Source organism: Astatotilapia calliptera, chromosome 9 (genome assembly GCF_964374335.1).
Source record: "Astatotilapia calliptera chromosome 9, fAstCal68.1, whole genome shotgun sequence".
Taxonomy (NCBI): Eukaryota; Metazoa; Chordata; class Actinopteri; order Cichliformes; family Cichlidae; genus Astatotilapia; species Astatotilapia calliptera.
In genome coordinates this window covers 26,717,691-26,741,428 of record NC_137430.1, presented here as the reverse complement: position 1 = coordinate 26,741,428, position 23,738 = coordinate 26,717,691, and the positions used below count along the sequence as shown (strand labels likewise).

Sequence of the window (23,738 nt, the reverse complement as noted above, 5' to 3'; positions counted from 1 at the left end):
CCAGGTTATTAAGGGGGGAAACAGGCTGATGTGTGTTCCTGTGTTGCAGGTGTAAAGCAGGGAGAGCCGGGACATTTTCTGAATGTGAGCAAGAGGAGTCGGGCACAGCAGTTGACTCACACCTTTGTCGCCGTGATAATGCATCTGAAGTGTGCAGTGGGCACAGAAAGTGCATTTGCGGGAGGTGTGTTTGTCAAAAGAGCAGCAAAAAGCCCAGCCATGTGTACTATGGGGAGCTGTGTGAGTGCAGTGATTTCAGCTGTGATCAGTACCGAGGACTACAATGTGGAGGTATAGTAGCAGGAACACATCTACAAAAAAATAACAGGAGGCCAGTATGTCTTTTTTAAAATTGTTTGTTCTACTGTCCCAGGGCGCGGCAGGTGTGTGTGGGGGGAGTGTTTGTGTTCCCCAGCATTCAGGGGCCGAGCTTACGAGTGTCTGTCTCAGGATGGACAGATTTGTGGAGGCAGCCACTGCGGCACCTGCATTTGCCATGACAAGCGCTTCCAGGGCCCGACCTGTGAGCTTTGCCCTTCTTGTCCCAGCATCTGTAACTTGCACCACTACTACGACCTTTAAAGTTCAGGGCACAATTAAGAAAACATGAAAATGAAAGATTCTGCCACACTCTTTTTTAAAAGCTGACATTTTCATAATCATGAATATGTCGAGTAACGTTAGTCACTTGCTACTTTCCAAGGTTGCTGCCTTTGCAATACAAGAAATGAAGTGCATGTCGGTTTGTATGCAGCCTACTACTACACCATAAAAAGTAAGAAGCTTGTTAATTTTCCTCTGAGTGACTGCTCTGGCCAAACTAAAAGCTACCTCTTCTGTTCCTGAGCTCCACCACCGCCATCATTCTCCTCCTCAATGTGCCACCAGTGCTGTGGAGCTGCTGTGCTTAGTTAGTTTGCAGGCATCCTTAATCAAATTTGAAGTAGAGCTCCTCACAGCTGACAGACACTTATTATCACCCAGGCACAGTTTCCTTTTCCCTTGTTGTTCTTTTCCCTTTCACCCACAAATGTAAAATGTTGCAAACTCCTTCACCTCACTGGCTAAGATCCACATGCACACTGACTAATATACTAATAAACAACTACATACAAAAAAGCAGCGGACAAACAGAAAGAAATGCATTATTAATCTGTTATGCTTGGTTCTGTGGCAATAAAAGGAATGGGTAACACTACCGGTAACTTAACTGTAATGGATTGCTTATATTAAAAGTGACTAAATAAATGATTGCTTGAACTGCATAACTAACAGAGTTCTCTGAAGAGTTACCCCCTACATTGAGAGCACGTTGGGGGTGCTTTAATTGCCTTTATAACTAAACACATTTTCACTTTTGATTATGGTTCTTTTCACAGAGAATGTGTATCATGCAGGGCCTTCTCAGTGGGCTTGAGTCCAAATGAGTGCAAGATGAAGTGTGCCCACCTGAACCTCGCCTTGGTAGGTCAGACTGGTGTCTTAGTAACAGTGGCTTTCTCCCCAGGCCTTTGCAGGTGAATGGAAGTGGACTCAGAAGGCTGTATAGTGCATTTTTGGGTGAGGACCCTAGGAAGAGAAAAGTCTTTCTATATAGCTTGCAAACGAGGTAAGCAGAGCCAAATGCTCAATTTTTTTATGACTACACCAGTATATCAACATTAGATGAAGAAATTCTGTCAGTTGTAGCAGCTCCAGGGAATTGTTTTATGCAAAAACACATTTTATTATAGTAATAAGGGAAAGGCAGGGCACCAACAGAGATATAGATTAAACCTCTTTAATGCGCCTTATTGGCTGATGGTGGCATAAATGCAAATCACGTCTGTAGAATTCTTTAGGACTTTGTATTCTGCAGTCTGCCCTTTGTAAGTTGGTTAATGATGCCACAGTGAGATTGTACAAGCACATTAATTTTATCTGAAATTCACAAACACGCAGTCTATGGCTGCTAAAGCGCTGTGGCTTCTTCTTGTCTTTCAAGAGTGCCCATCGGGGCCGAATGTGATCCTGATTACCACAGTGCTTTCAGGCTCTGTTGTGGTGCTGGGTGTGGCTTTGTTGCTGCTATGGAAACTACTCACCAGCATCCATGACCACAGGGAGTTTGCCCGCTTTCAGAGAGCGCTGGAGCAGAGACGCTGGAACAGGGTGAGCCCCTGCCCAAACAAATCCTTCAGTCTGTCACAGACTGCACAATAAATGCAGGAGTTTGTCTAGGGAACACCAGTACAGAGACCTATCAACAGTTAACACAATAAAGTGGGGTAAATTCAATACCAAGGCAATAGGAAATTCAGCAATAGCAAACAGAAATGTATGACTACATTAAAAGTAAAACATTCATTCACCTACACCTCCAGTCAATCAATAGGAAAGTAAATCAAATACTGAATAACAGTCATGTCGTGACACTTGTTTTGTTGTGTTGCAGAAGGACAACACCATCTACAAAAGGGCCATCATGACAGTTGTCAACTGGAAATATAAAGAGAACTGATAGCAGCCGTGGAAGGAGATCAACTTTTCAATCAGGATCCCCGTCGTGAAGCACAATGAAACAACATCCTTCCCCCTGAACTGTTGTCAACAGATGGGACCAACTTGTCTGTGTGGGTTGGTGGGTTGGGGTGGGGGGGCTGAGGGTGAGGTGGATGTTGACGCTGATGTCTAACTTACTCGCCTTTGATCTCAAACACGCAACCTTGGACTGCATGTCTTCAATCCTTCACTGCATGCACGGCACGCACACATATTCAAAGAGCATCTCCCTTCCATCATAAGCTGCTTCTTATATACAAGCTTGCTGTCCGTGGGATATATGCAAAGTTATGCCCTCACATTTTGAAATTCCACAAAGGCTAATTACATATAGCTGAATATTTTGTTGGGGCATGCATATGTGTTTGGGGGGGGTTCCCATTTATGCTGATGGCTGGCTCAGCTGTGTAACTCGGGGCTCAGGAGGCGAGAGATTGTGAGGTGAGCATCCTGCATTCTGCGTTGCAATTCCAGCAGAAGCACAGGTCTTTGCGCAGGTCTCCACTGCCCTCTAGATGAGAGGAAAAGAAAGTGTCACTACGCAGGAAAAGATGGAAGGTGCTTCGAGTCACTGTAGCTATAGAAGATGACATTTTTGACACCAGTGCAAAATCCTGACTCTTGGGATTTTTTTTTTTTTGTACTCCAGCAGACCTGTGCATTTGTTAAACAGATATAGAGACAGATATGCTGCACAACTTTAAATGTGCAGCTAGTGTATGTGCCAACCACTTAACCGGTGCACTGGGCTGAATCGTGTAAACGCAGAGAAACAATGGGATGTTCAGATCTAAATGGATATTAGGGTTTTTTTTCCACTGCCTACAGATGGCTGCTGATGACCTTGCTGGGAGAGTTGAGCAAAGCAATATTCATCAAAGTGATGCCTCCCCTCCACTCCCAGAGTCACTGGGCAGGCGTGCATGCAGCTTTAACAACTAGTGGGGGTAGTGGGAGGTGGGAAGCGGCGGCGGCAGCAGCAGCAGTGGTGGTGGTGGTGTTGAAGCAGCACAGAAAATGACTCCATATGCTTCCACTATACTATGCAGCATTCTCTTTGGACGGTGTCTGATCATGAAAAATGTGCAGTGCAGATACCAGAGCATCAGAAAAGGGAGGAAAAAGGAAGCAGGAGCAGCCCTGCCCTGCGACAAAACTAGTGGAGGGGCAGAGGGCGGTGGAGGGAGGTGACCAGCCCAGGAGACAGTTATGTAACAAATACTGCAGCTATGTTATGAAAAAAAATGTATCTGATTATTTGCTGTTCAGTAAGTGGCTCTAATAAGTTTTGCCCTTTGACTCCGTCTGTGTTTAAAAGCCTATTTAAATCCTATTATTTGCACACTACCGTAATAAATTCGCATTAATGCATGACAACATTTTTCCTATTATTATTATTATTGTTACTTATGTTGTTGTTATTCGTGGGTGGGCGGGGTTACTAGTGAGCTCATCCTCCCCGAGTTCTCCACAGGTGATTGGTGGCTTTTACCGTCCAATCACAATCCGCCTGTAAAGTGGTTTGGTGGTCACTTTGGATCGTTTTTGGGTTGGTTTTTTTTGGATCGAAGTAACCTGAGCTAACTAACCAAGTTTTTCGTCAGCGACAGGACAGCTCCTCCTTTACCCTTGCTTTGGCTTCCAATGACCTCTCTTTTTGCATCAACGGCATTTGCATATACATAAAAAGAAACTGAATATCCTTCTTTTTTTTTTTCTCTCTGAGGCGTCCTAGAAGGGAGCTAACAAGCGTTAGCATTAGGCTAGCATGACAGCCAGAAGAACAACTGCCACCATCACCATCCTCCTCCTCCCCTGTGGGTTTGCTGGCACCGGGTAAGTTGCGAGTCAAGCTCAAGCTTGTTTTCCCCGTGTTGTATCCTTGGGAAGCGAAAGTTGTGGCTTTAAAGTCACTTGCGAGCTCAAATGAAACTGTTGGTGGCTGTCCGCAAACTGTTAGCTGGCTAGTAAATGGCGCAGGGTCAGGGTAACTGGGCTAAGCTAGCGTTAAGCTAGCATCTCTATCGCTCTTCTTTGTGCAAGCAGCTGTGTCTGGTCTTGAGAACTGAACGAATTAAAAAGCCTTCGAAAACTCATTTTTGGGGGGGTCGAAGCGGTGCCCAATTGCTTGTCATTTGCTAAAACGATACCTTACAGCTTTTTTGCTGTCGTGTCCTGTTCTGTTTACCCATCTGTTCCACCATATATGGCTTACTCTACTGTGTACTCTTTTGCAGGAGCAAAACTTGCTGTGTGTGCTTCAAAACAGTCCAAAGCCAATGGATATGGGAAAATTCATTCGTACAAACATTTACTTGGCAGCGTTAGTGTATACGTAGATAGCAGATGTAGAAATTGTCGACGTTTTCTCCATTGTAAACCTGCATACAGAGTTAAAGAGTCCTATAGAGAAAATAACCTCACAGCAGATGCCGAGATGTCTTCTGGGCTTAGAATTTATATTTGTTTCCAGTAATAACTTCCAGTAATAATGATGTTTATAAGCACTTCTTCTTTTTTGACTCATTTTGTTTCACAGGCCTCCATTATGGTCTACAGATGTCAGCCTATGTCTCCCAAATGGATGACGATTATTGTGACCAAAATCTTCGCCTGGATCTTGTATTCATCGCCACAAAAATTTTCACCCATCTCTTCAGGTTATTTGCGTTTCTTCTTATTTTCAGTGATTTTGATGAAGACTGTAACGGGAGGGTAGCTGGTTTCCATGGTTTTCTTCCACTTATCCAATTCAGGATCGTAGTAGGGCTGGGGCCTATCCGGTTGTTCAGTGATGACGCGACTAATCCTACTTCCGGGCCTAAAGTAGTCTGCGTTTAATATGGCTTTTATGTTGTTAACATGTTTAATGTTATGTATTTTCTTCGATTTAATCTCAAAAAGCTCCTAAAACAGTCAGTGATCACTGTTGACCTCCCTCGCTTTTATTACCGCTAATCATTTATTTAAGCTCAGTTTTTAAAACCTTAGGATGTAACTACAGCCCAGCCCATGCAGCAGTATATGAATGACTAACCTCGTATTGTGGATGGATTATCTCAGTTGTTCTCCTGGCTGAAGTTTGGTCCTTTTACACCATCCTGCCATGCGATTACATTTGTTTCTGACCACCGAGAACACTCACGTTAACTTTTATCGAGTGGGAAAAAAGTTAGCTTGTTTATATTATGCTAACATAGCTGTGTCGCTAGCGGTCACGTAGCACATCATTATATACCAGCTAGCCCAACTTCAGTAACCCTACAAACGTCACTGCTTTTTAGTTTTCTGTCTTCATTTATGCTGGAAGTGATAACAGAGCTGTACGTTTTAATTTGTTTCCAAAACCCCGCAGTCAGGACATGCTATATTGTATTTAGATAGAAGCTAGCGAGCTAACTCCCTGCTAACTTCTAACTCCGTTAAATGTCATAAATTCCGTTTTCATGGATGCCTGGATGTTAAACTCAATTGTTACACCTGGTAGAGCAGAACGCTGATCATTTTATTAAAGATGAAAGACTTTAGACAGTTTTTCAACTCTCAGTAATGCCATAGTGATCGTTTGATATATGGACCTGCAGCGGAGTTTAGGCCCAGGCACGGCTAGTGACGTCAGACTTAACGACCGGATAGAGATTGATAGACCATGTGACTTTTGCGTATTGCATGCTGGGAACTCGTGGCAAAACAATCCAAGTACCGCGTCAAATGCAAGCATTTGCAGCACCGCAAAACGTTCATTCTCCGGTTCCAATACCTTCTTGCTTTGTCTTTGCTCCCCAAAAAAGGTATGTACAAAACGAAGGAGAACAATGCCGGTCCGTACAAAGACAGACTTGATGAAAAGTCAAAGAAAGATACGAGGAAAAAAAAATCAAAGGAGTGAAAGGGTTAGACCCGTACGAGCACACAGAGTGGACAAAATACGTTCGCGTGCTGCCCAACTTTCACCACGCTAATTATACGGTTCTTGGAGTGAGTGCATACACTCATGAAGTTTAGTAACTTCAGGTCACTGCAACAAGCCCAGGTACAGTTTACCGACGGATGGGTACAGGAACTTGAAATGCACCGTGTAGAACGAAAGACCATCGTACGAACAAATGTAAGTTTACCAGTCTCACAAATCGTCTTCATAAATACACATTCGTTAACAGTTTATTAATGGGAACTTTGAGCTCAACGGTAATTAATTAGTAGTGGAAATAATTTCTGGTACGCATTACAGAAATGCAGCAGTGACAATAATATTGTATGCTGTAATTGTACTGGGCAATTAGTGATACAAAAAAACTGTTTTATCCTGTGAATAAAGTATATGTTTTTGTCAATGTACCATAATAACAGAAGCGAAACACAATATTGTGTCAGGACAATTCACTATTTATGCACAATAAACAAAGGAGCATAGCGCGACAATTTCTGTTCAGCACCAGACTTGCTTGTAAACTATATCACCAATTATGTTAAGAAAAATGACGTATTAACTACAACAAAACACTAACCTTTGTGGGAATGCTTGGAGCAGACTAACCTGTGAGCTGGAGTGTTCTGGGACGTTATATTTGGTCTTTGAATGGCTGCAATCCAGGCCATCCGTCGCCTCTTTGTTACTTCGGAAACATGGCTTGAACAATTTCTCTTCAACGATGTAATCCGATAACAACCGATCTCTTTACCCGTCGGCTTCCCGTGGCTGACATGCGACCGGCTATTGCAGTTAATAATACAACAGCTTCTTGCCATTTTTTTTTTTTGCTTCTTTTATCGCTGTGTAACAGATTTCAATTGAAAGCCTGTGTGCGCTAGTACCTCTTGCCACGACTTCCCAGAATCCTTTGTGGTGTTACCCCTGAATGACGTCACATTTTCAATCTCTATTCCAGTTGTCAATGGGCAAGAGGTGGGGTACAACTCTGGACAGGATGCCAATCTGTCACAGGGCTAACACAAAGAGACATAGATTCACATTTATGATGAATTTAGACTCACCGCTTAATCTAACATCGATTTCGCTAGTAGCAGGTCTGAGATTTATGGATTTGAAGGCCTTGGTGAGGACTGGCAGTGGCCCCAGGTCAGACAGATCCTTGTGTACTAATGAGGGGTGTGAGAACTGGGAAAAGTGGGGAGGAGGGTGAGGCATAAAAATAAGAACAAACAGGCTGCAGTGCAGGAATGATCAAGGAAATCAAGGAAATGGAACAAGCCAATGTATCTGTAGAGAGAGACCAGGCATGTACAGGGAAAAGATGCAAACTTAACACAAAAAGGCCCTAGCTGGTCTGTGCGTTCAACCCTATCTATTGTGCCTCCTCCTAATATCTGTATTAATGCTGTAGTTTTTAATGTATTGAGTCTTTGTGTATAATAGTGCATGTTTGCATGCCGAGAAATCATCTTGGAGCAGTAATATTAAAAGTAAAAAGTGCTGTGTTCATAAAGCCAGAAATATCCTTATTCAGGCTGCCTACTTTCTTGATCAACTATAAAAATGGAAAACAAGAATTCATGCAGCTAATGGCTTAATGGTCAAGAATGAAGAAGCTATTGCATTTAATTATTGTTCCATTAAATGAAACGGACCAGCAAATGTGCTGTGATAAAGATTTGCTGAAATGAACAAGTTTGGAAGTTGGTGGCTTCCCTGATTTATTTCAGCTCTCTGCAGTGAGAAATTGTGATGCTGATAATGATGCACCAATGAAAGTGAGAAATGTGTCATCTAACATTTGGTCAGATGTAAACTACATCTTTAAAGAAGAACCAGTCAGGGTGGTAGGTTTACTTTTCTGCAGCATTTCCTGTACTGGCAACCACCAATGAGAAGATGAAGCTTCGGCGAGATGAAGCTACAGTTAATCACAGCAAATTGACACTTAAAAAATTAAAGCATTATATGCACCAGTGTATTTTTGTTTCTGTTGCCAAAAAGGCATGAAACATTGTTGTGGTTAAAACGGCATGTATGTACCGATTAGAAAGAGTTATTGCTCTGGGGTACTTCTTATTCTTACTGGCCAGGCACCAAAAAGATGCACATTGTCAAATATGAAATACACAGTAAAGGTCACTTAGTAAAGTGATGCACTTGAAAAATGATATAAATAAGGGTGCTTCCTGGATTCAGATGTTGTTTTTTTTACATTGGGATGTAATCACTTTGTTAGATATACCTTTTCATTAGTGCTAACTCAATGCATTTAGGCATGTAAACATGGCCAACGCAACCTACTGAAGTTCAAACTGAGCATCAGAAAGGGGAAAGAAAGATGGTTTATGTAGCTTTGAACCTGGGATGTTGGTGCCAGATGGACTGGTCTGAGTAGTTCAGAAACTGCTGATGTACTGGGATTTTTCCACACACAACCGTCTCTAGGGTTTCAGAAAATGCTCACAAAAGAGAAAGTACCTTGTTGATGCTAGAGGTCTGAGGAGAATGGCCACACAGCTTTAAGCTAATGGGCAAGGTAAAAGTAAGTCAAATACTCAGTGGTTACACAGAGCATCTGTGAATGAACAACACAGTGAACCTTAAAGCAGATGATCCACAGCTCAGAAGACTACACTGAGTGTAACTCTTGTCAGCTAAGAACAAAAAACTGAGCCCGCAGTTTGCAAGTACTCACCATAATTGGACAGTAGAAGTTTGGAAAAATGTTGCCAGGCTTGAGTCTTCATTTTCTGTTGTGACATTTGGAAGGGTCACAAGTTGTTGTAAACTACATGAAAGTGTGGATCCATACTGCTTTTTATTAATGGATCAGGATGATGTTCTGTGGGATATTTACTTTGGGGCCCTTAGTAGTAACTGAACTAAGCTGGTACTGACCACATTTATCCCATAATGACCAGTGTGCCCATCTTCTGGTGGCACACATAATGTCATGAAACTGAAATCATCTAAATCATACTTTTCATGAACATGATAGTGAGTTCACCGTATTTCAATGGCCACTACAGTCAATAGATCAATAGTGTATAATAATATAATATATAAAAGATACTGTCATTTTTATATATATGGACATTAACTTCTTTACAGTAAGTGTATTTTATATTCAGTTTCCAGGGTGAACTGCTCTTCACATACAACAACACAAATAAGGCCAGAATACATATTTGTTTATTGCTCAACCTAAACCAGTTTTGTTCCTGTTGCTTTCACCTTCTAGAGCATTTTCTGTAGTATTTGGGCGTAACGTTGCGGCTGTGATGACGACACATCGGACTACTTCCTGGCTCTGACCATGTTAATACGTTTTGTGCATTCGCATGAACACAAGTCAGTCCAATTATAATTAAAAGTGTAGTGTTTGCACCACAGGGTGGCGATATTTGCAAAACAATTCACTAATTGATACAGCATGTTCTGGTTGTTCATAATAATTTTAACACACGATACAAGTTTGAAGAATTGCGTCCTTGCTGTGTTAGAAAACACCCGTGAAACCTCTGAGTTAGGGTGGTGTGTCAGTCCTTAATACGATCTGTCTATATGTGGCGGCATAATGAATGAGTTACGTCCTTTTTACATTTTTTAAAAACAATATCTATATATACTTTTTTTTTTTGAAGATGTAAAATATATGTATTTTCTTACGTCAGCATCAGCCTGTCGTATAACAGCATGAGAACATCCCGAGCCTAGGAAGTTCACATCCCATCATCAGCATCCAGCGTTGTTGTTTTGTTTTTTTCCCCGCTGTCGATTCAGCCCCTCCTTCCTCCCTTTTCTCGTACCCCAAGGGTCTCGCGAGCGCGCACGCGTGCGAAACTGCGTGGGAATGGCTGTTTGTATGATCGAGGGGGTTGGGCCGCTTGGAGCGAGCGGTGAGCTGCATGAGTTTGTAATGTCCGCCATGTTGGCAATGGCGTATTGAACCAGGGAGGAACAGCGGTGCCTACGAGAGAAAGAGACCGACAGAGAGCGATCGAGACCCGGGCCTGCCCGGCTCTGTTCGCGCTGCTACGGACCCAAGCCCGCCCTCAATCGACCGGCTGACTCTCAGAGACCGTCACAGATTCATCCATGAGAACTCGAGGCAGACCTGCTGTTATTCCTAGCAGATCGAATAGATTTATGCTGCATCTTTTATTATAAAAATGAGTAAATTGTCGTTTCGGGCACGGGCACTGGATGCTAGTAAGCCCCTGCCCGTCTTCCGCTGCGAGGATTTGCCGGACCTGCACGAATATGCCTCAATCAACCGGGCAGTACCGCAGATGCCAACGGGGATGGAAAAAGAGGAGGAATCGGTATGTTATTTTATTGCTGCCCGACTGGCGGTGGATCTTTGGCGGCATTTTCATAGCGCGAGGCGCCGCTATGTTGCCTGCGCAAGCTTGTGCAAAATGGCCGCCATATTTTCTCTTTCGTGCGCACGATAGAGCTCGATGAAAACTGAATTCTACTAACCCGTTTCACCACGAGTGGCTGTGTAAGGTTGCAATATTGTGATATTTTATTGGTAAGCCGTGTTGTGTCCGTTTATTTCCTTTTAAGCAGTACCTGAATGCACAAAGAAGTCACGTGACCTCTATCTGTTCCACCATTTTGTTGACTTTCTCGTTGGTAAAGGCGAGCGGGATAGGCCTTGGACGTGGTGTACTTTTCGTTAGCGAATGCCAGGGGGAGACACTGAGCCTTCAGCCCCGGTTGACAGCTAGGCGCCTCGTGTTGACAGCCACAGCCCTGCCATGTGTGCTGCCTGTTTCGCGGAGAACGCGGAGTTTAAAAATATGTCCCAGAGCTCTGCTTTATGATTAATAACGGCACTCCTCTTCACATATACGTGGTTCAGTTCCTGTAAACTGTGTTACGACATGCATGGTGTAGCCATGACGGTGCCATTCATGGGGAAGTTTCATTCGTGTAGTGCAGCACGTGGATGTAGTCTTCTTTTCTGGAGCCATATTCCAAGAATCTTATTGGTTAGAAGCGTCGATGGCAAGAAAACGGTGACGATAGAGAATTTCAGTTATGTTTCTGAAAATTGGGCTTAAATTACTCTTATGAAAGTGTCTTATTGCAACTACTTATTTATTACTTGAATCCTTCATAATTGCATGAGTTTGGCCCACTGAGATGTCTGTACTGTGGTATTAGTCGGATTTTTGTTTTTTAACACTATAGTATATTGTTCCGCTTTTACTCACGTGTTTTGAGATTACACATATTCAAATTATATCCAAATACACAAATTTGCATTTGCCTGTAGACAGATTGGTCTATATGTTTTGACCACAAAGCCTTTCATTTAGAGTTTATACCTGAAATGAAAGCTGTTTTTCTGATAGTACACAAAGTTTAAGTTGCTCATGCATTACCTGCTCATCTGGTCGTCCCCACTGACTTTTTCTAATTCACTTTTATACACCACCTGAGATGCCTCAGCAGACACAAACATGATCCACAGATGGGATGTAAAGCAAGTTGAAATCCTGCTTTCATACCCTCCTCAACCTGCTGTGCACATACACAGCAGAAATTGCATAACAGTGTGACAGAAGAGATAAAGAGGACAGTTTTACTCCAAGCCTGTGCGTGGCTTAGCTCCCTGACCCACATCCTGTCCAGGAACAGTGGGGTGTTGTTGCATTGACTAAATACCCAAATGTTGGCTGAGAGTTATGTTGTTCTAACTTACCAGCAGGCACAGTTTGTGAGTGTTTGTTGCGTCACAATGCATGTGCATCACTTTGTCTCTTTAATTCATAATTTTAGCTTGCAAGTGTAACCAGAATCTAAATCAGGTGGAAGTTTTTGTTGTTGTTGTTGTTATAATATAATCAAGGGACTAATTTCATCAGCATTTAAACCTTCAAACCTCTGGCAAACAATTAACTTCTGACACAATCTATTTTTGCAATGCAACAGGACATCTTTGCTTGCACCATGTCCTGCATAGTGTAAATAGTTTGTGTGTTCCAGTGGCTGTTACCTTTACACTCACATTGAATTGTTCCATAACGTCTGGGGAAGTTAAAAGGTAAATCTGTAAACCACGTTTTTGACTACAAAATTAAAATGCTTTAGAGGTGGACTTTGTCCCTGCGACGCCACAATTTATGATTCACAATACGTCAGCCAGTAAATCCTCCTGTCTTTAATTATAATTTACAGAATTGTCTCAATGTTTTATTTAGTATGATGCTAAGTCAGCAGGAAATGGTTTACTGATGGAGGGGAAGGGAGTTGAGGCTAGTTTTCCCATCTGTAACAGTAATGTCCTTATTCACCTAGAGAAGTCGCCCCCTGCTGGCTGTCAGGTATACGCTTTTCAGTCCTGGAAGCTACATCTATCCTTCACACTGTTTGCAGTCATGATTTCTCTTTGTGTGTATTTATTAACACACAAAGTATTGAACAGTTTGTTTAATTGACTAACGGTCTTAAATTGAGTGATTTCTAGAATTGTCACTGATTTCTGGTAGTGTTACTAAAATGTGTGGCACAGTGAAATTGGATGCTTCTGTGCAAACAGGAGAAACATGTAAAGCCAAACAAAACACAGCCACCAAAATGCTCCGTGTGGATCTCCTTCAAAAAAACCAAATGGACAAAAATGATGTCTGGTGCACACTACGTCCATAAAGCTACCATATTACAGCTCGACTACAGGGTCATTTAACAAGTATTAGGTATGGGCATGTGTCAAGTTAACCTTTATTAAATTTAAAATGTTAATACTTTAGAGGGGGCTTGCATTCGTGACCACTTTAGCTTTAAATTGAAAGGACGTCCCCCTCTCCCATACTAATCATATAGTACTTATGCACCTGCGTGATGTTTTGTGAGGGTTGATATTGAGCGACATTGTTTCTCCACTGAATTTTGAGTGTTGTTCAACATAAATCACTTTTTCTCATCTGTGGAAAACTAGCAGTACTTGTGGATTTTACACAATATGTGTTCTTGGATTTGCTGAAATGCACCACCCTCACTTCCTCGCCTTCCTCTGGGCATGTTGAGCTGAAAACACCTGCTGGAGGCCACACTTTTGTTGCCATGGCAACTTTTATTGGAGTCATCTATTTTTTCTTGGGAACATTTAATGGAGGGAACGCGTGGTGCTGTGAAAAATAGATTTTCATTTGTCTCTCCTCGATCTGCATCTGTGACCGTGACAGAAAGCATAACTGCCACTGAGTCCCAGAACATTTTGTGTGGGAAGAACAAGAGAATCTGAGGTTCAATATTAGATTGTGTTTTCTCGGGTGGAAAGCCGTTAGAAGCTACTTTGTATCCAGTTGTTTTCACTATTTGTGCCCACTTTGCACTAGATGTGTCACAAGACCAAAAACGTTGTCTGTACCAAAATAAGTCAAATGCATACATTACAAAGCATAGTGTGCTAATACATGATCATGAATCATCATATTCTTATAAAATGAACAGTAAGCCTACTAATTAGCTATTAGAGTAGCTTTGCATGATCCACTGCTCAAACTAATTCTTTGCAGCCCCTCAGTTCGTCCTTTGTGTGATGCAAACTGTGCAAGCTCCTCTAAATTTAAGCCAGCTTTCTTCTTATTGGCTGCATCTTACAAACAAAAGGATTGACCTGAAGTTGGGAGTGGCCGCTGTGCTCACCCTAAGCTGGTTCCCTGATTTGACCATATGAGAGAGATCTGCTTTCACTGACATCATGCAGAGCCAGAAAAGAAATTGTGTTCAGATAAGTGTGAAGGCTGAGCTTCAGGCCTTGTATGATACTGGTAAATATGCTAAACTCATCATTTGAACCTTTTAGCTTTTTGTAATATGCTCATTTCATCATTGTAACTTGATTGTACAAAGCAGGATATAAGAAAAAGCATAAAATTTAATTTACTTAAAGTCCCAGTTTCTTATTTTTACTTTTTTGGAAGCAAGACCATAGGGACAAGTAATTTTCAGCATCCAAAAACTGTTGAAAGTTCAAACAGCATAATGGCACATCAACATGAAAGTTTGGCTAACACAGGCTTTTGCTGTGGGTCCCGTAATAACCTGGTTCACTTGTTCTCATGTGCCATTCACAAAATCCTTTTATCCGGCACTCTCAACTCCTCTGCAGAGGAAATCCCAGGCTGTGAACCATGCTTGTGAGGATCGCAGCTGTGAAAGATCAGGATATCTTTAGGTCAGAGAAGGCTCAGGGCTGCCTGCTGCAACCTGCCGAACCAATATCCTTTATAGAAGCTCGCAAAGGCAGGTCTGGGCCAGGCTCAGGTTTAATTGGCACCTTACGTGCACGCTTTATGCAGGTTCCTTATCTCACAAAGCTCCTGGGTTCATCAGCATGTCAGACGGTAGGGTTCAGAGAGGGCAGTGTCTTTGTGGCGGTTTTATGAGCAAACGCATCCTTCACTGTGCCAGTCAAACATGTAGTTTACATAAGCTCATGTCATGTCAGTAGACAACGCTTTGATAAGCAGTACTCTCTGAGCTGTAACAGTTGCTGAGTAACAGTGCAGACAACAGTTAAGTACATTTTGTAAGAAATGTATTTCAGTTGAATACTAGTTTGGAGTGGTTTGATTTCTTGCATCATTGTGCTTCAATTTTTGCTTGTAATTATCAATACAGGCTGGTGTTTCAAAGACTTAAACTATGCTTTTAATTTAGATATGAGAAGTCTGATGTAAATGTGCGTGCAAAGCGTAACTTTTAACGTTTTAAGTCTCTGAGCTCAGAGAACCACAGCTTCTGCAGTTTGGGTTTAACCCAGGAAGGACTTTTTAAATGTACAATGACACAGAGCTGTTGGCTAATTTGCAGGAAGTTGTGTTTGTGGGCAGTGAACATGGCTGTGTGAAATTTTTAATAAGTGTGCCTGCCCAGCCTGCTCACGCTCGCAGTCGCAGCCAAATCTGGTTCTTTGTTTTTGTCCTGACCCTTCAATTTGTGTAACCGTGCCAAATTGAGTCTTGGTTGAGAGTGCTATTCAAGCTTTAGATTGTGGTTAAGTTAGTGCTTGGTAAAAAGTTGTGTATTTCTCTCTTGTGCTCTTTTAGAGCCTGCGGCAAGCAGGAAATGCTGGGATTTAGGATGTTGTGGATGATGTCTAAAATCCTCAGTGGTGAACACTTTCGCAGTTGACACAATAAGATGTTTTTCTTGGCGTAGACTGTGCTTGATGGGTTTACAAGGGGCAGATGGTTCAGCTCTGGGCACATGCTGTGTCCTTTGATGCCAGTTCACAGCTCTGATATGGTTCCCCTGTTACTCCATGCAGAGCTCCTCGTGGCTTTGAATTTTTATTTAAGGCAGTTCAGACACCCATGCAAGTGTGGAAGTGTATAAAACTGAGTCGTTGTCAGGGAATGCTTGTTTGTGGTCATATTTGCCAGGCGCAGTTGGTATCTCTTAACATTGACCCACATTTCAGATTCTAGCCAATAAACTGTAGTTGAGAAAACGTGTGTGTGAAGTGTAAAATGAGTAGGAGCTCTGTTAAAATACTTGTTAGAGCAAGACGGATCTTGAGTTGGTTTGACTTGATTGGCCGTCTGTTGCATCAACCACAAATAAAAGGCCTACAGATATTGTGTGCTACAGAGTGAGCGTGCAGTGCTAGTAAGTTGCAGTGTCTTTCATGCAGATCTTAATGCCAGTGCATAAGCGAGAGCTTTGCTTAAACTCCTGTCATTTAGTAATAACACTGATTCTGAACTCCGAGGAGCTAGGGCCGTTCGATACAACGATATATATCGGATGACGATATAAAAACGTCTTATCGTTTCATTTTACGCTATCGTTTGTTTCGGGGTGTCGCAAAATAAACTGTTTACGGCAATATTTTTTTCATCGTTTTAATGGTCACTGTAGTGGCTATATTAATTTATTACAGTTCTTTCTTTCTCTTATATTTTAATAACCACACTACGGACGGACAAGCGCCTGTTTTTATGCGTTGTGGTTAGCAACAACAACGGTAAAACCACCGTGTGTCTGCTTGTTTATTTTCCACATAAACCTTTCACAATAAAGCTCAAGATCCTGTTGAGACTTTGCTCTTTCATGTGATTCAGTTTATTTTGAAGATAATTTACGGATGAGAATTAAAAAAGAGCCGTCAGGTGCTAAAAAATAAACCTTAGACTCAAACGTTAGAACAGGCTTTTCCCCGCAGCACGCCGTGTAATAAATACTCAGAAAGAAAACGGCAGCCGTTACAACTTATGTCTAAAAATGTATCGTTTCATGCATCGGTTAAAACACTCGACTCCAGCTACATGACGCGCAGCTGGAAACACTTCCTGCAAGTCGAGCTGCCCGAGATTCACAGAATTTACAGAAAATGTTACATTTTTGTGATTTATATCGTTATCGGGATGATAGAATTCTTATATCGGGATATGAGATTTTGGTCATATCGCACAGCCCTACGAGGAGCAGTATGCTGTTTGGAAAATTAAGACACTGTTTTATACAGGGGGAAAAAGATTCATGTTTTTGTGGGATTCTTCCAAACAACATATATTTCAGGTAACTATCAGTTGTGTAATATGAAAACATTTTGTACTTGCTGAGTTCAAGAGTCAAACAGTCTGAGTCATTTGCCCACGTTTATGCTTCTGCTGCCAAGTTGGAGTACCAGATTTGCTGCTGAAGAAACTTTGCAGGTATTTTAATATGATCCACTGGCTCAACATAGGCAACAGAATATCTGTAAACTTTTTTCTTCTCTCTCCATTTGTTCCACCTGAGAGATGCAGTAAATAATAATGAGTCATTGTTGTGAGTGATAGTGGGGTTACCTGAGGGGTGCTCAAAAAGAGGTGTTTGCCACAAAGCACATGCTACAAAGTCCAACTCGGCTGACTGTGAAGCTCACCTTTCCAAACTCATTGACATGGCAGTGCACTTGCTGATACTCCTACGCTGTTCTCCTGCTGATGACTCATTTCTCTGAGACATCATTACTGTGTTGGCATACATTATATAGACATAACAAACTATGATAAATATTATGCTTTGCCTGTCAGACAAGCCTAGACAAATGAATTGAGATTAGGTTTAAAATGACAGCTAAGAAATGCCACACAAACACTGAAAGATAATGAGCGAAGGGAACTGGAGAGGATTCACACCCAGGAGGTGCAGGATGTTCAAACGAGTGCGATTTTTATTTTGACCCAGCGGCTGACATGTTTGTCCCTGACTTTTGATGATGAATACACCCTAGAGGAAGAGGAAATGTTGGCAGCACCATATGAAGCCAGTGAGGGTTTCACAAGGGATGGAGAGATGACCATTCATGTAGCAGGCCTTTCCTGTTTTGGAACATTTTGTATTTGAACAACTGCCATCATGCTTTGCACTGACAAATAAGATTGCAGTAGCTGATGTTTATATGTTAAGTGTAAATTTCTGTTTTGTTTCTGTGTTTATTTCATTCAAAGGTTAGTGTGATAAAAGGATTGTAGACTTTAAACTGGTTTGCAGGGGGTTTCCTGCCTCTTAAACAGGTATACGAAAGGCTGGATTTACAAAGCTGAGTCTGGGGTTCCTTATTTAACAGAAGTCTGTGATTGTTCTTGTGGTATCTATTGCTGTTTGATAACCAACAATGGCGTTTATGCTTCACTAAATGAAGCCCAACTAAGAAAACATTACTATCCTGGTGTTGATTTCAAGGAAGACAAAAACTAAACTAAATCCTGGTTAATTTTGGGTGTAAATTTGAGTATAGATTTTTTTTTCTGGCACAAGATGTAAACAGCACCTCAGTCTACTATCAGCCAAAATATTTCAAACATCTGCATTGGCTCAGAATTTCATAATTCTGTATTTCACAGTGTGACAGATGTTTTAAACCAATCAGTCGGAGCAATAAGCAATGCCAGTGTTTTTTGTATTATTTCTTCTGTGCCAGGGAACTAAAGAAATCCCCAGAATGAAAACAACATTTAGGCAGCGCAAAATTGAGCCAACACAATAGATAAACATCAGCCGCTGCCATCTTATTTGCCAATATACTGATGAAAGCCAGCCAGACCATAAACATTGGCCAGCCTAAGACATTTGCAGAAAAAGGCTAATATCAGTCACTCCTGACGTGCATCCTTTGGTTTTACATACGGATTCTCGATGTTATGTACATGAAACATTTCACAGCTCTGTCCTCGCAGACCTTCCTCTGGAGCTCGTCCAGTGAGAGGTTTAGGCTGTAATCTCTTTAATGTGAGAGGTCTGACGCCACAGATCACATTTATTATCCTGTTAAGTACAATACTTTAAGCACTTGGCGTTCTTTAACATCTGGACTGCTTATGGTTATTAGTCCTGTGCAAGCACAGCGAAACGATATCATGCACCTCATAATGAAACAACTTTTGGTCTTAACTAAATCACTCATTGTCATTGTTTCCATTACACACTGTTGTACGTACATGCAGATGCACAACAGAATGAAATGGGGGGGGGGGGGGGGTGATGTGTAAAATGAGTATTGAAGTAATTAAAAGATTTTTTTAGTTTGTCAACTTGTAAACAAGATGGTTTAAGAAACGATCAGGAGTCTTTTTTTTCCTTTTTTTAATAATTCTTTGTGTACAAATGTCTCTTGACAAATCAAGATACTGATCACTGCAGAAGTCTTTGCATATTTTTCTAAACAGCAGCTTCTTTCTCTCTTTCAGGAGCACCATCTCCAGCGGGCCATCTCAGCGCAGCAGGTATATGGCGAGAAGCGGGACAACATGGTTATCCCCGTCCCCGAGGCGGAGTGCAACATCACGCACTACGAGTCCCTCTACCCCGGGGAGTTCAAAATGCCAAAGCAGCTTATTCACATACAGCGTGAGTAGCAGGCTGCGTGCAAGTGGATTATCTTCTTAGCTGTGTTAGTGGTCTGTGAGCATGTGGTGATGTTGCCGTTTGGCTGCACCGGATGGCTTCAGGGTGTTTATCCTGCTGATTGAGAGATTTTAGTGTTTGTGGTTTTGATGAGAAACCTGTGAGTAATTAGAAGCGCTTTTCTAAGAGATGTGTATTTATATTGTATGTTTTGTTTTCTGGACGGTTTTCTGAAAGTTAGTGCTTTTTCATGTGGACATAATATTGACACACATAGTTGTTGCTTTTTTTTCTTAAGAAAACTTTAAGATTAAGTCTTGTTGTTTGGCATTTACTGTAGCCATGAAATGTCCTGTGTTCGCATTAGTGAAATGTCAAACTTTGAGACTGCTGTTGCAGATACTTTCACCATAATTTGGCAGTCATCTTAACATTTTAAATGTAGGGGCGGTGAGGGTAACACTGCAAGCTTTTCCAAATGCCACTGGCTTTGACAGGTTAATGTGTTGATTACAGTGGCTCTGATAGTGGCTGTTCAGTAAACATCTTATTTTTTCACCCGAGGGCCACAGTAGTGACAGCCACTTTGAATTTATTTTCTGCAGAATCTCAATGTCAGATTGGCAGGGCCAAAAAAATACAAAGCCAGGGGCAATATTTATGTTCAAATGGTAGATTGCATTCACATCTCATATTTGTCCTAAAGTGTTGCCTTATTGAATGGGTGAAAGCACACAACTAAACTGAAGCACAGCGCTTTGTTATGATAAAATGCTGTTTATTTTTTGAGCATAGTTCGGCTGCAGTTGGCTGAAGATAAAGGCTTCAGCAGTTCATATCCTATGGGTTGTGTTATTGACATTGCTTGAAAGGCACTGTTGCTAAATACAAAATGATGGTGAATTATAAAGTCTCTGTATTGTAAGCCCAGGCTTTGCTGACTGAAATGTGTCATAGTTATCCAATATTGATTCATCAATTTGATACACACTGCAGCCTCTGCTGGTATTGTTCAGAAAAGTGATGTTTTGTTTAGTTCAGCAGCCTCATTCCTGCAATGTCTTTGAAATATTTTCTTGGCTGCATCTGTCTCTCCAGTAACCAGCTCTTTTTTTTCTTTTTCTTTTTTTCCCACAGCTTTTAGTTTGGATACAGAGCAGCCAGACTATGACCTAGATTCAGAGGATGAGACGTTTGTGAATAAGCTGAAGAAGAAAATGGAAATCACTGCTCTGCAGTTTGAAGAAATGATAGACCGGCTGGAAAAAGGCAGTGGACAGCAGGTATATGTAACCCTGTGTGGGGAAAGTATTGCTTTGCATGCCCACAGTCTTTTTATTCACTTTACACTGAATAAAATGTACACTCTGAGTCACTTTTTGCATTACTCCATTATGTTTAACTTGTATTTTAGTCATTTGAGAGGCCTGTTATTCTCTTTGTCAGTGGTTTCTTTAAAAGTTACTATTTATTGACGAATAAGCACTTCACATGACATTGAAAAAGACAAAATATGAGTTTATGTGATGTGCCTGAAGGCAGCGTGACTGCTTAAAATCTAAAGCCTTTGTTTTGTTGTGTCTTGGTGTGTTCATAGTGACTGCTTGTTTAAACCAGCTGGACTTAAGTGCTCAGCTATGTGTAATAATTATTTCCAGAATGATGTGGCTCAGGCCATTACACTAACTTGGGCTGGCCTGTGTTGCTCTGTAGCTTGTCAGTCTACAGGAAGCCAAACTGCTGCTGAAGGAGGACGATGAACTGATCAAGGAGGTCTTTGACTACTGGAGCCGGAAGAGGAAAACCAGCAAGGGTGGCTGCCTCATCCCCAGCGTCAAGCAGGAGAAGAGGGATGGCTCTAGCACCTGCGACCCTTATGTGGCCTTTCGCCGACGGACAGAGAAGATGCAAACTAGGAAGGTAGGACTTTCTAGCCAAAAATGAGTAAGATAAAGGCAAATTAAAGGACATAAATTATGCTGACCTACATTTCTACTGGGGCTTCACCAATCCAACTTTTGAAGATAAAAACCTAGAACCCTTGTATTATCTTTTTACCAACGTAATTATATAAGCAGTTTCCATGGGTTTTGGTATGGTCCAAACATATTGGCTTTAAAGTGGTTCAGATGAGGCAGATAAATATTTTGTCCCTACAGTAGTGTTCCCCTAAGATGAAAGATGAGCAGTTGAATATTTCCATACCTTAACCTTTTTAAAGATTTTCAGTTAAAATGGAAACTAATTTAAGGTGACATCCACCAGACACCTCACGGAATGAGATTATCACAATATTTAACTCACAATATGACATTATTTTGCTGTTTAAAAAAGATTTTTTTTAGATTGTGTGATTTGCTGACTATTGCAGTAACATTGTGATTAATCACCTTTTGTCTATTGCAGCTACGCTTCTGTATTGATACAGTATTCACAAGCAAAATATTGGAATTGAGATTTCTGACACTGAATCATCACTGCTCTGTTTTCAGAATCGAAAGAATGATGAGGCCTCATATGAGAAGATGCTGAAGCTGCGCAGGGACTTGAGTCGAGCTGTCACCATCTTAGAGATGATCAAAAGAAGAGAGAAGAGCAAGAGGGAACTGTTGCACCTCACACTGGAAATTGTGGAAAAGAGGTAAGAAAGTTGACTAAACTGCACCTTGTCAGACAAGTAGTTGCTATAAAGGAGACCTTTTCACTTGTACTCTCAAACCACAGGCCCCACTTATCTGATTGGATGACATTTTCAAAAGCGGGTCATTCAGGGTAATGGCTAACGGCTGTGCCCTTGTCCTGTTTTGGGAATGCTTTCTGATAACATCTTAAGAAGCTGAGATGATAATAGCGTGGTGTTTTGGACAGTGTATGTGGTGAACCTTCATATTTGATTAGCCTGTTGTTTACTTGCCAAGTCTGAAATTCAGCACAATGCTTGTCTGCATGACTGATCATACAAAAGTCAACCACATATTTTCTGTAAGGCCAGGCTTCACTGCTCCTGTTAATTGGGGTCGCAGTTAAATGCACTTTTCCATGCAAAGTTCACCTTGTTTATTCAGTAGTGTTTGGACCACATTAGCTCAGTGATGTCTGGGTCCTGGTCAAGGCTTTGCTTTCCCCAGTCTTTTAAGCAGTATAGTGGACTCTATCTCTGTATTCCATCCATCCATCCATTCGCTTCCGCTTATCCTTTTCAGGGTCGCGGGGGGCGCTGGAGCCTATCCCAGCTGTCATAGGGCGAGAGGCAGGGTATCTCTGTATTATAAAATATAAACTTTGTGTTTTCCAAACTCCATTTTGGATTGTCCTCCCTCCACCCCCCAGTGGAGCCTTTGCAATCCATCTAAACATGACATCCGAATGGAATGAATTTACTCTGAAAGTAGCTGTCAGCGTGAGCTTAAATTGGACCCTTCTCCTTGAAGTGCTTTTGATTTGTAGTGACATTTCAATTTCCTCTTGTTATCCCGGCCTGGTTTCTGCCTGCGCATCACAGCTAGTGCTCACTCTCAGACTGGACCACTCTGTTCCCAGTAGGTAGTTTTTCCCGGTCACTTTATGATGCTATGCTGCTGTAGAGGGGCTCAGGTGTAATGTCTGGTGGGTGCAGTCTGTCATTTGTGTGTCTCAAGCCCTTACTGTGCATTGAAGTTTAGGTTCTTTTGTGTTTCAACTGTGGTTGCATGATGTTAGCAGTTATACATTATTCATGGTAATGTTAGTGATAAATTGAAGTAGTTTACACAAATTTCCAAGCTTAATATAGTCAACTAAAACTATGTGGGAGATGCATCTGTTAGAGCCCGAGCGGTTTTCATGACAGTATGTCATCTACAATATTTAAAACTGAAGCGAATAAAAACAACTTGAACCTAAGTGTGTAATATTTCGTATTATTATGTCTAATGTTATTGTTGAACTGACATGTTGGGATGCACTGATTCAACTATTCATTTCTGATCCGATACCAGTCTTAAGTAAACAAACTCTGCTCCTCACTGTGAAACTCGGAAGCATTCTATATTTCTAAGGCAGCCAACCCTCCATTACTTTTCTGTTAACGTCCTCTATAACAAATATGCAGCAAAAAAAGAGAAGTCATCGCCAGTAAAAACCGGGCACTCTGTCCATCTTCACAGATCTGGAGTTGAGTGCACTATTACTTTGTATCCTGTACACTTCCAGCTTTTTTATTGATGCATTATCTCCTTCTGGCAACTCATACACTGCTGCTGATTTATTGTGTAGTAAACTGGATCAGCTATAGATGGGCTTTTGTCAAATATCCGATTGAGCTTTGTTTTACCAATAATTGTTCATACTTACTGTGTGAGCTGATAAAGCTGAAGTTGGCAGGAGTGCAGTTGTAATACTAAAAATTAGGGGTGCAACAATACTC

General features: G+C 41.5%; 1 protein-coding gene and 1 long non-coding RNA gene across 5 annotated transcripts in view; one reads left to right on the top strand and one right to left on the bottom strand.

Annotated features, from left to right (window-relative positions):
• The first annotated feature begins 2,668 nt into the window (after positions 1–2,668).
• Positions 2,669–23,738, top strand: part of LOC113029328 (enhancer of polycomb homolog 1-like) — a 38,304-nt gene continuing 17,234 nt past the window's right edge. For 2 of the 4 annotated variants that reach the window (XM_026180155.2, XM_026180156.2), the window contains exons 1-5: positions 9,657–10,803; positions 19,177–19,336; positions 20,471–20,616; positions 21,047–21,253; positions 21,826–21,974. In XM_026180155.2, the coding sequence (XP_026035940.1) occupies positions 10,651–10,803; positions 19,177–19,336; positions 20,471–20,616; positions 21,047–21,253; positions 21,826–21,974 (815 nt within the window). In that variant the 5' untranslated portion in view covers positions 9,657–10,650. Of the gene's footprint in view, positions 4,378–5,080; positions 5,202–9,656; positions 10,804–19,176; positions 19,337–20,470; positions 20,617–21,046; positions 21,254–21,825; positions 21,975–23,738 lie in introns of those variants that run through there. The other 2 variants (XM_080306136.1, XM_026180157.2) reach the window with 2 other exon arrangements.
• Positions 6,921–10,275, bottom strand: LOC145430973 (uncharacterized). Its single transcript, XR_013911335.1, has 3 exons — positions 10,148–10,275; positions 9,174–9,228; positions 6,921–7,660 (listed from the first exon to the last, which is right to left on the bottom strand). It is a non-coding gene; the product is annotated as an uncharacterized LOC145430973 (long non-coding RNA).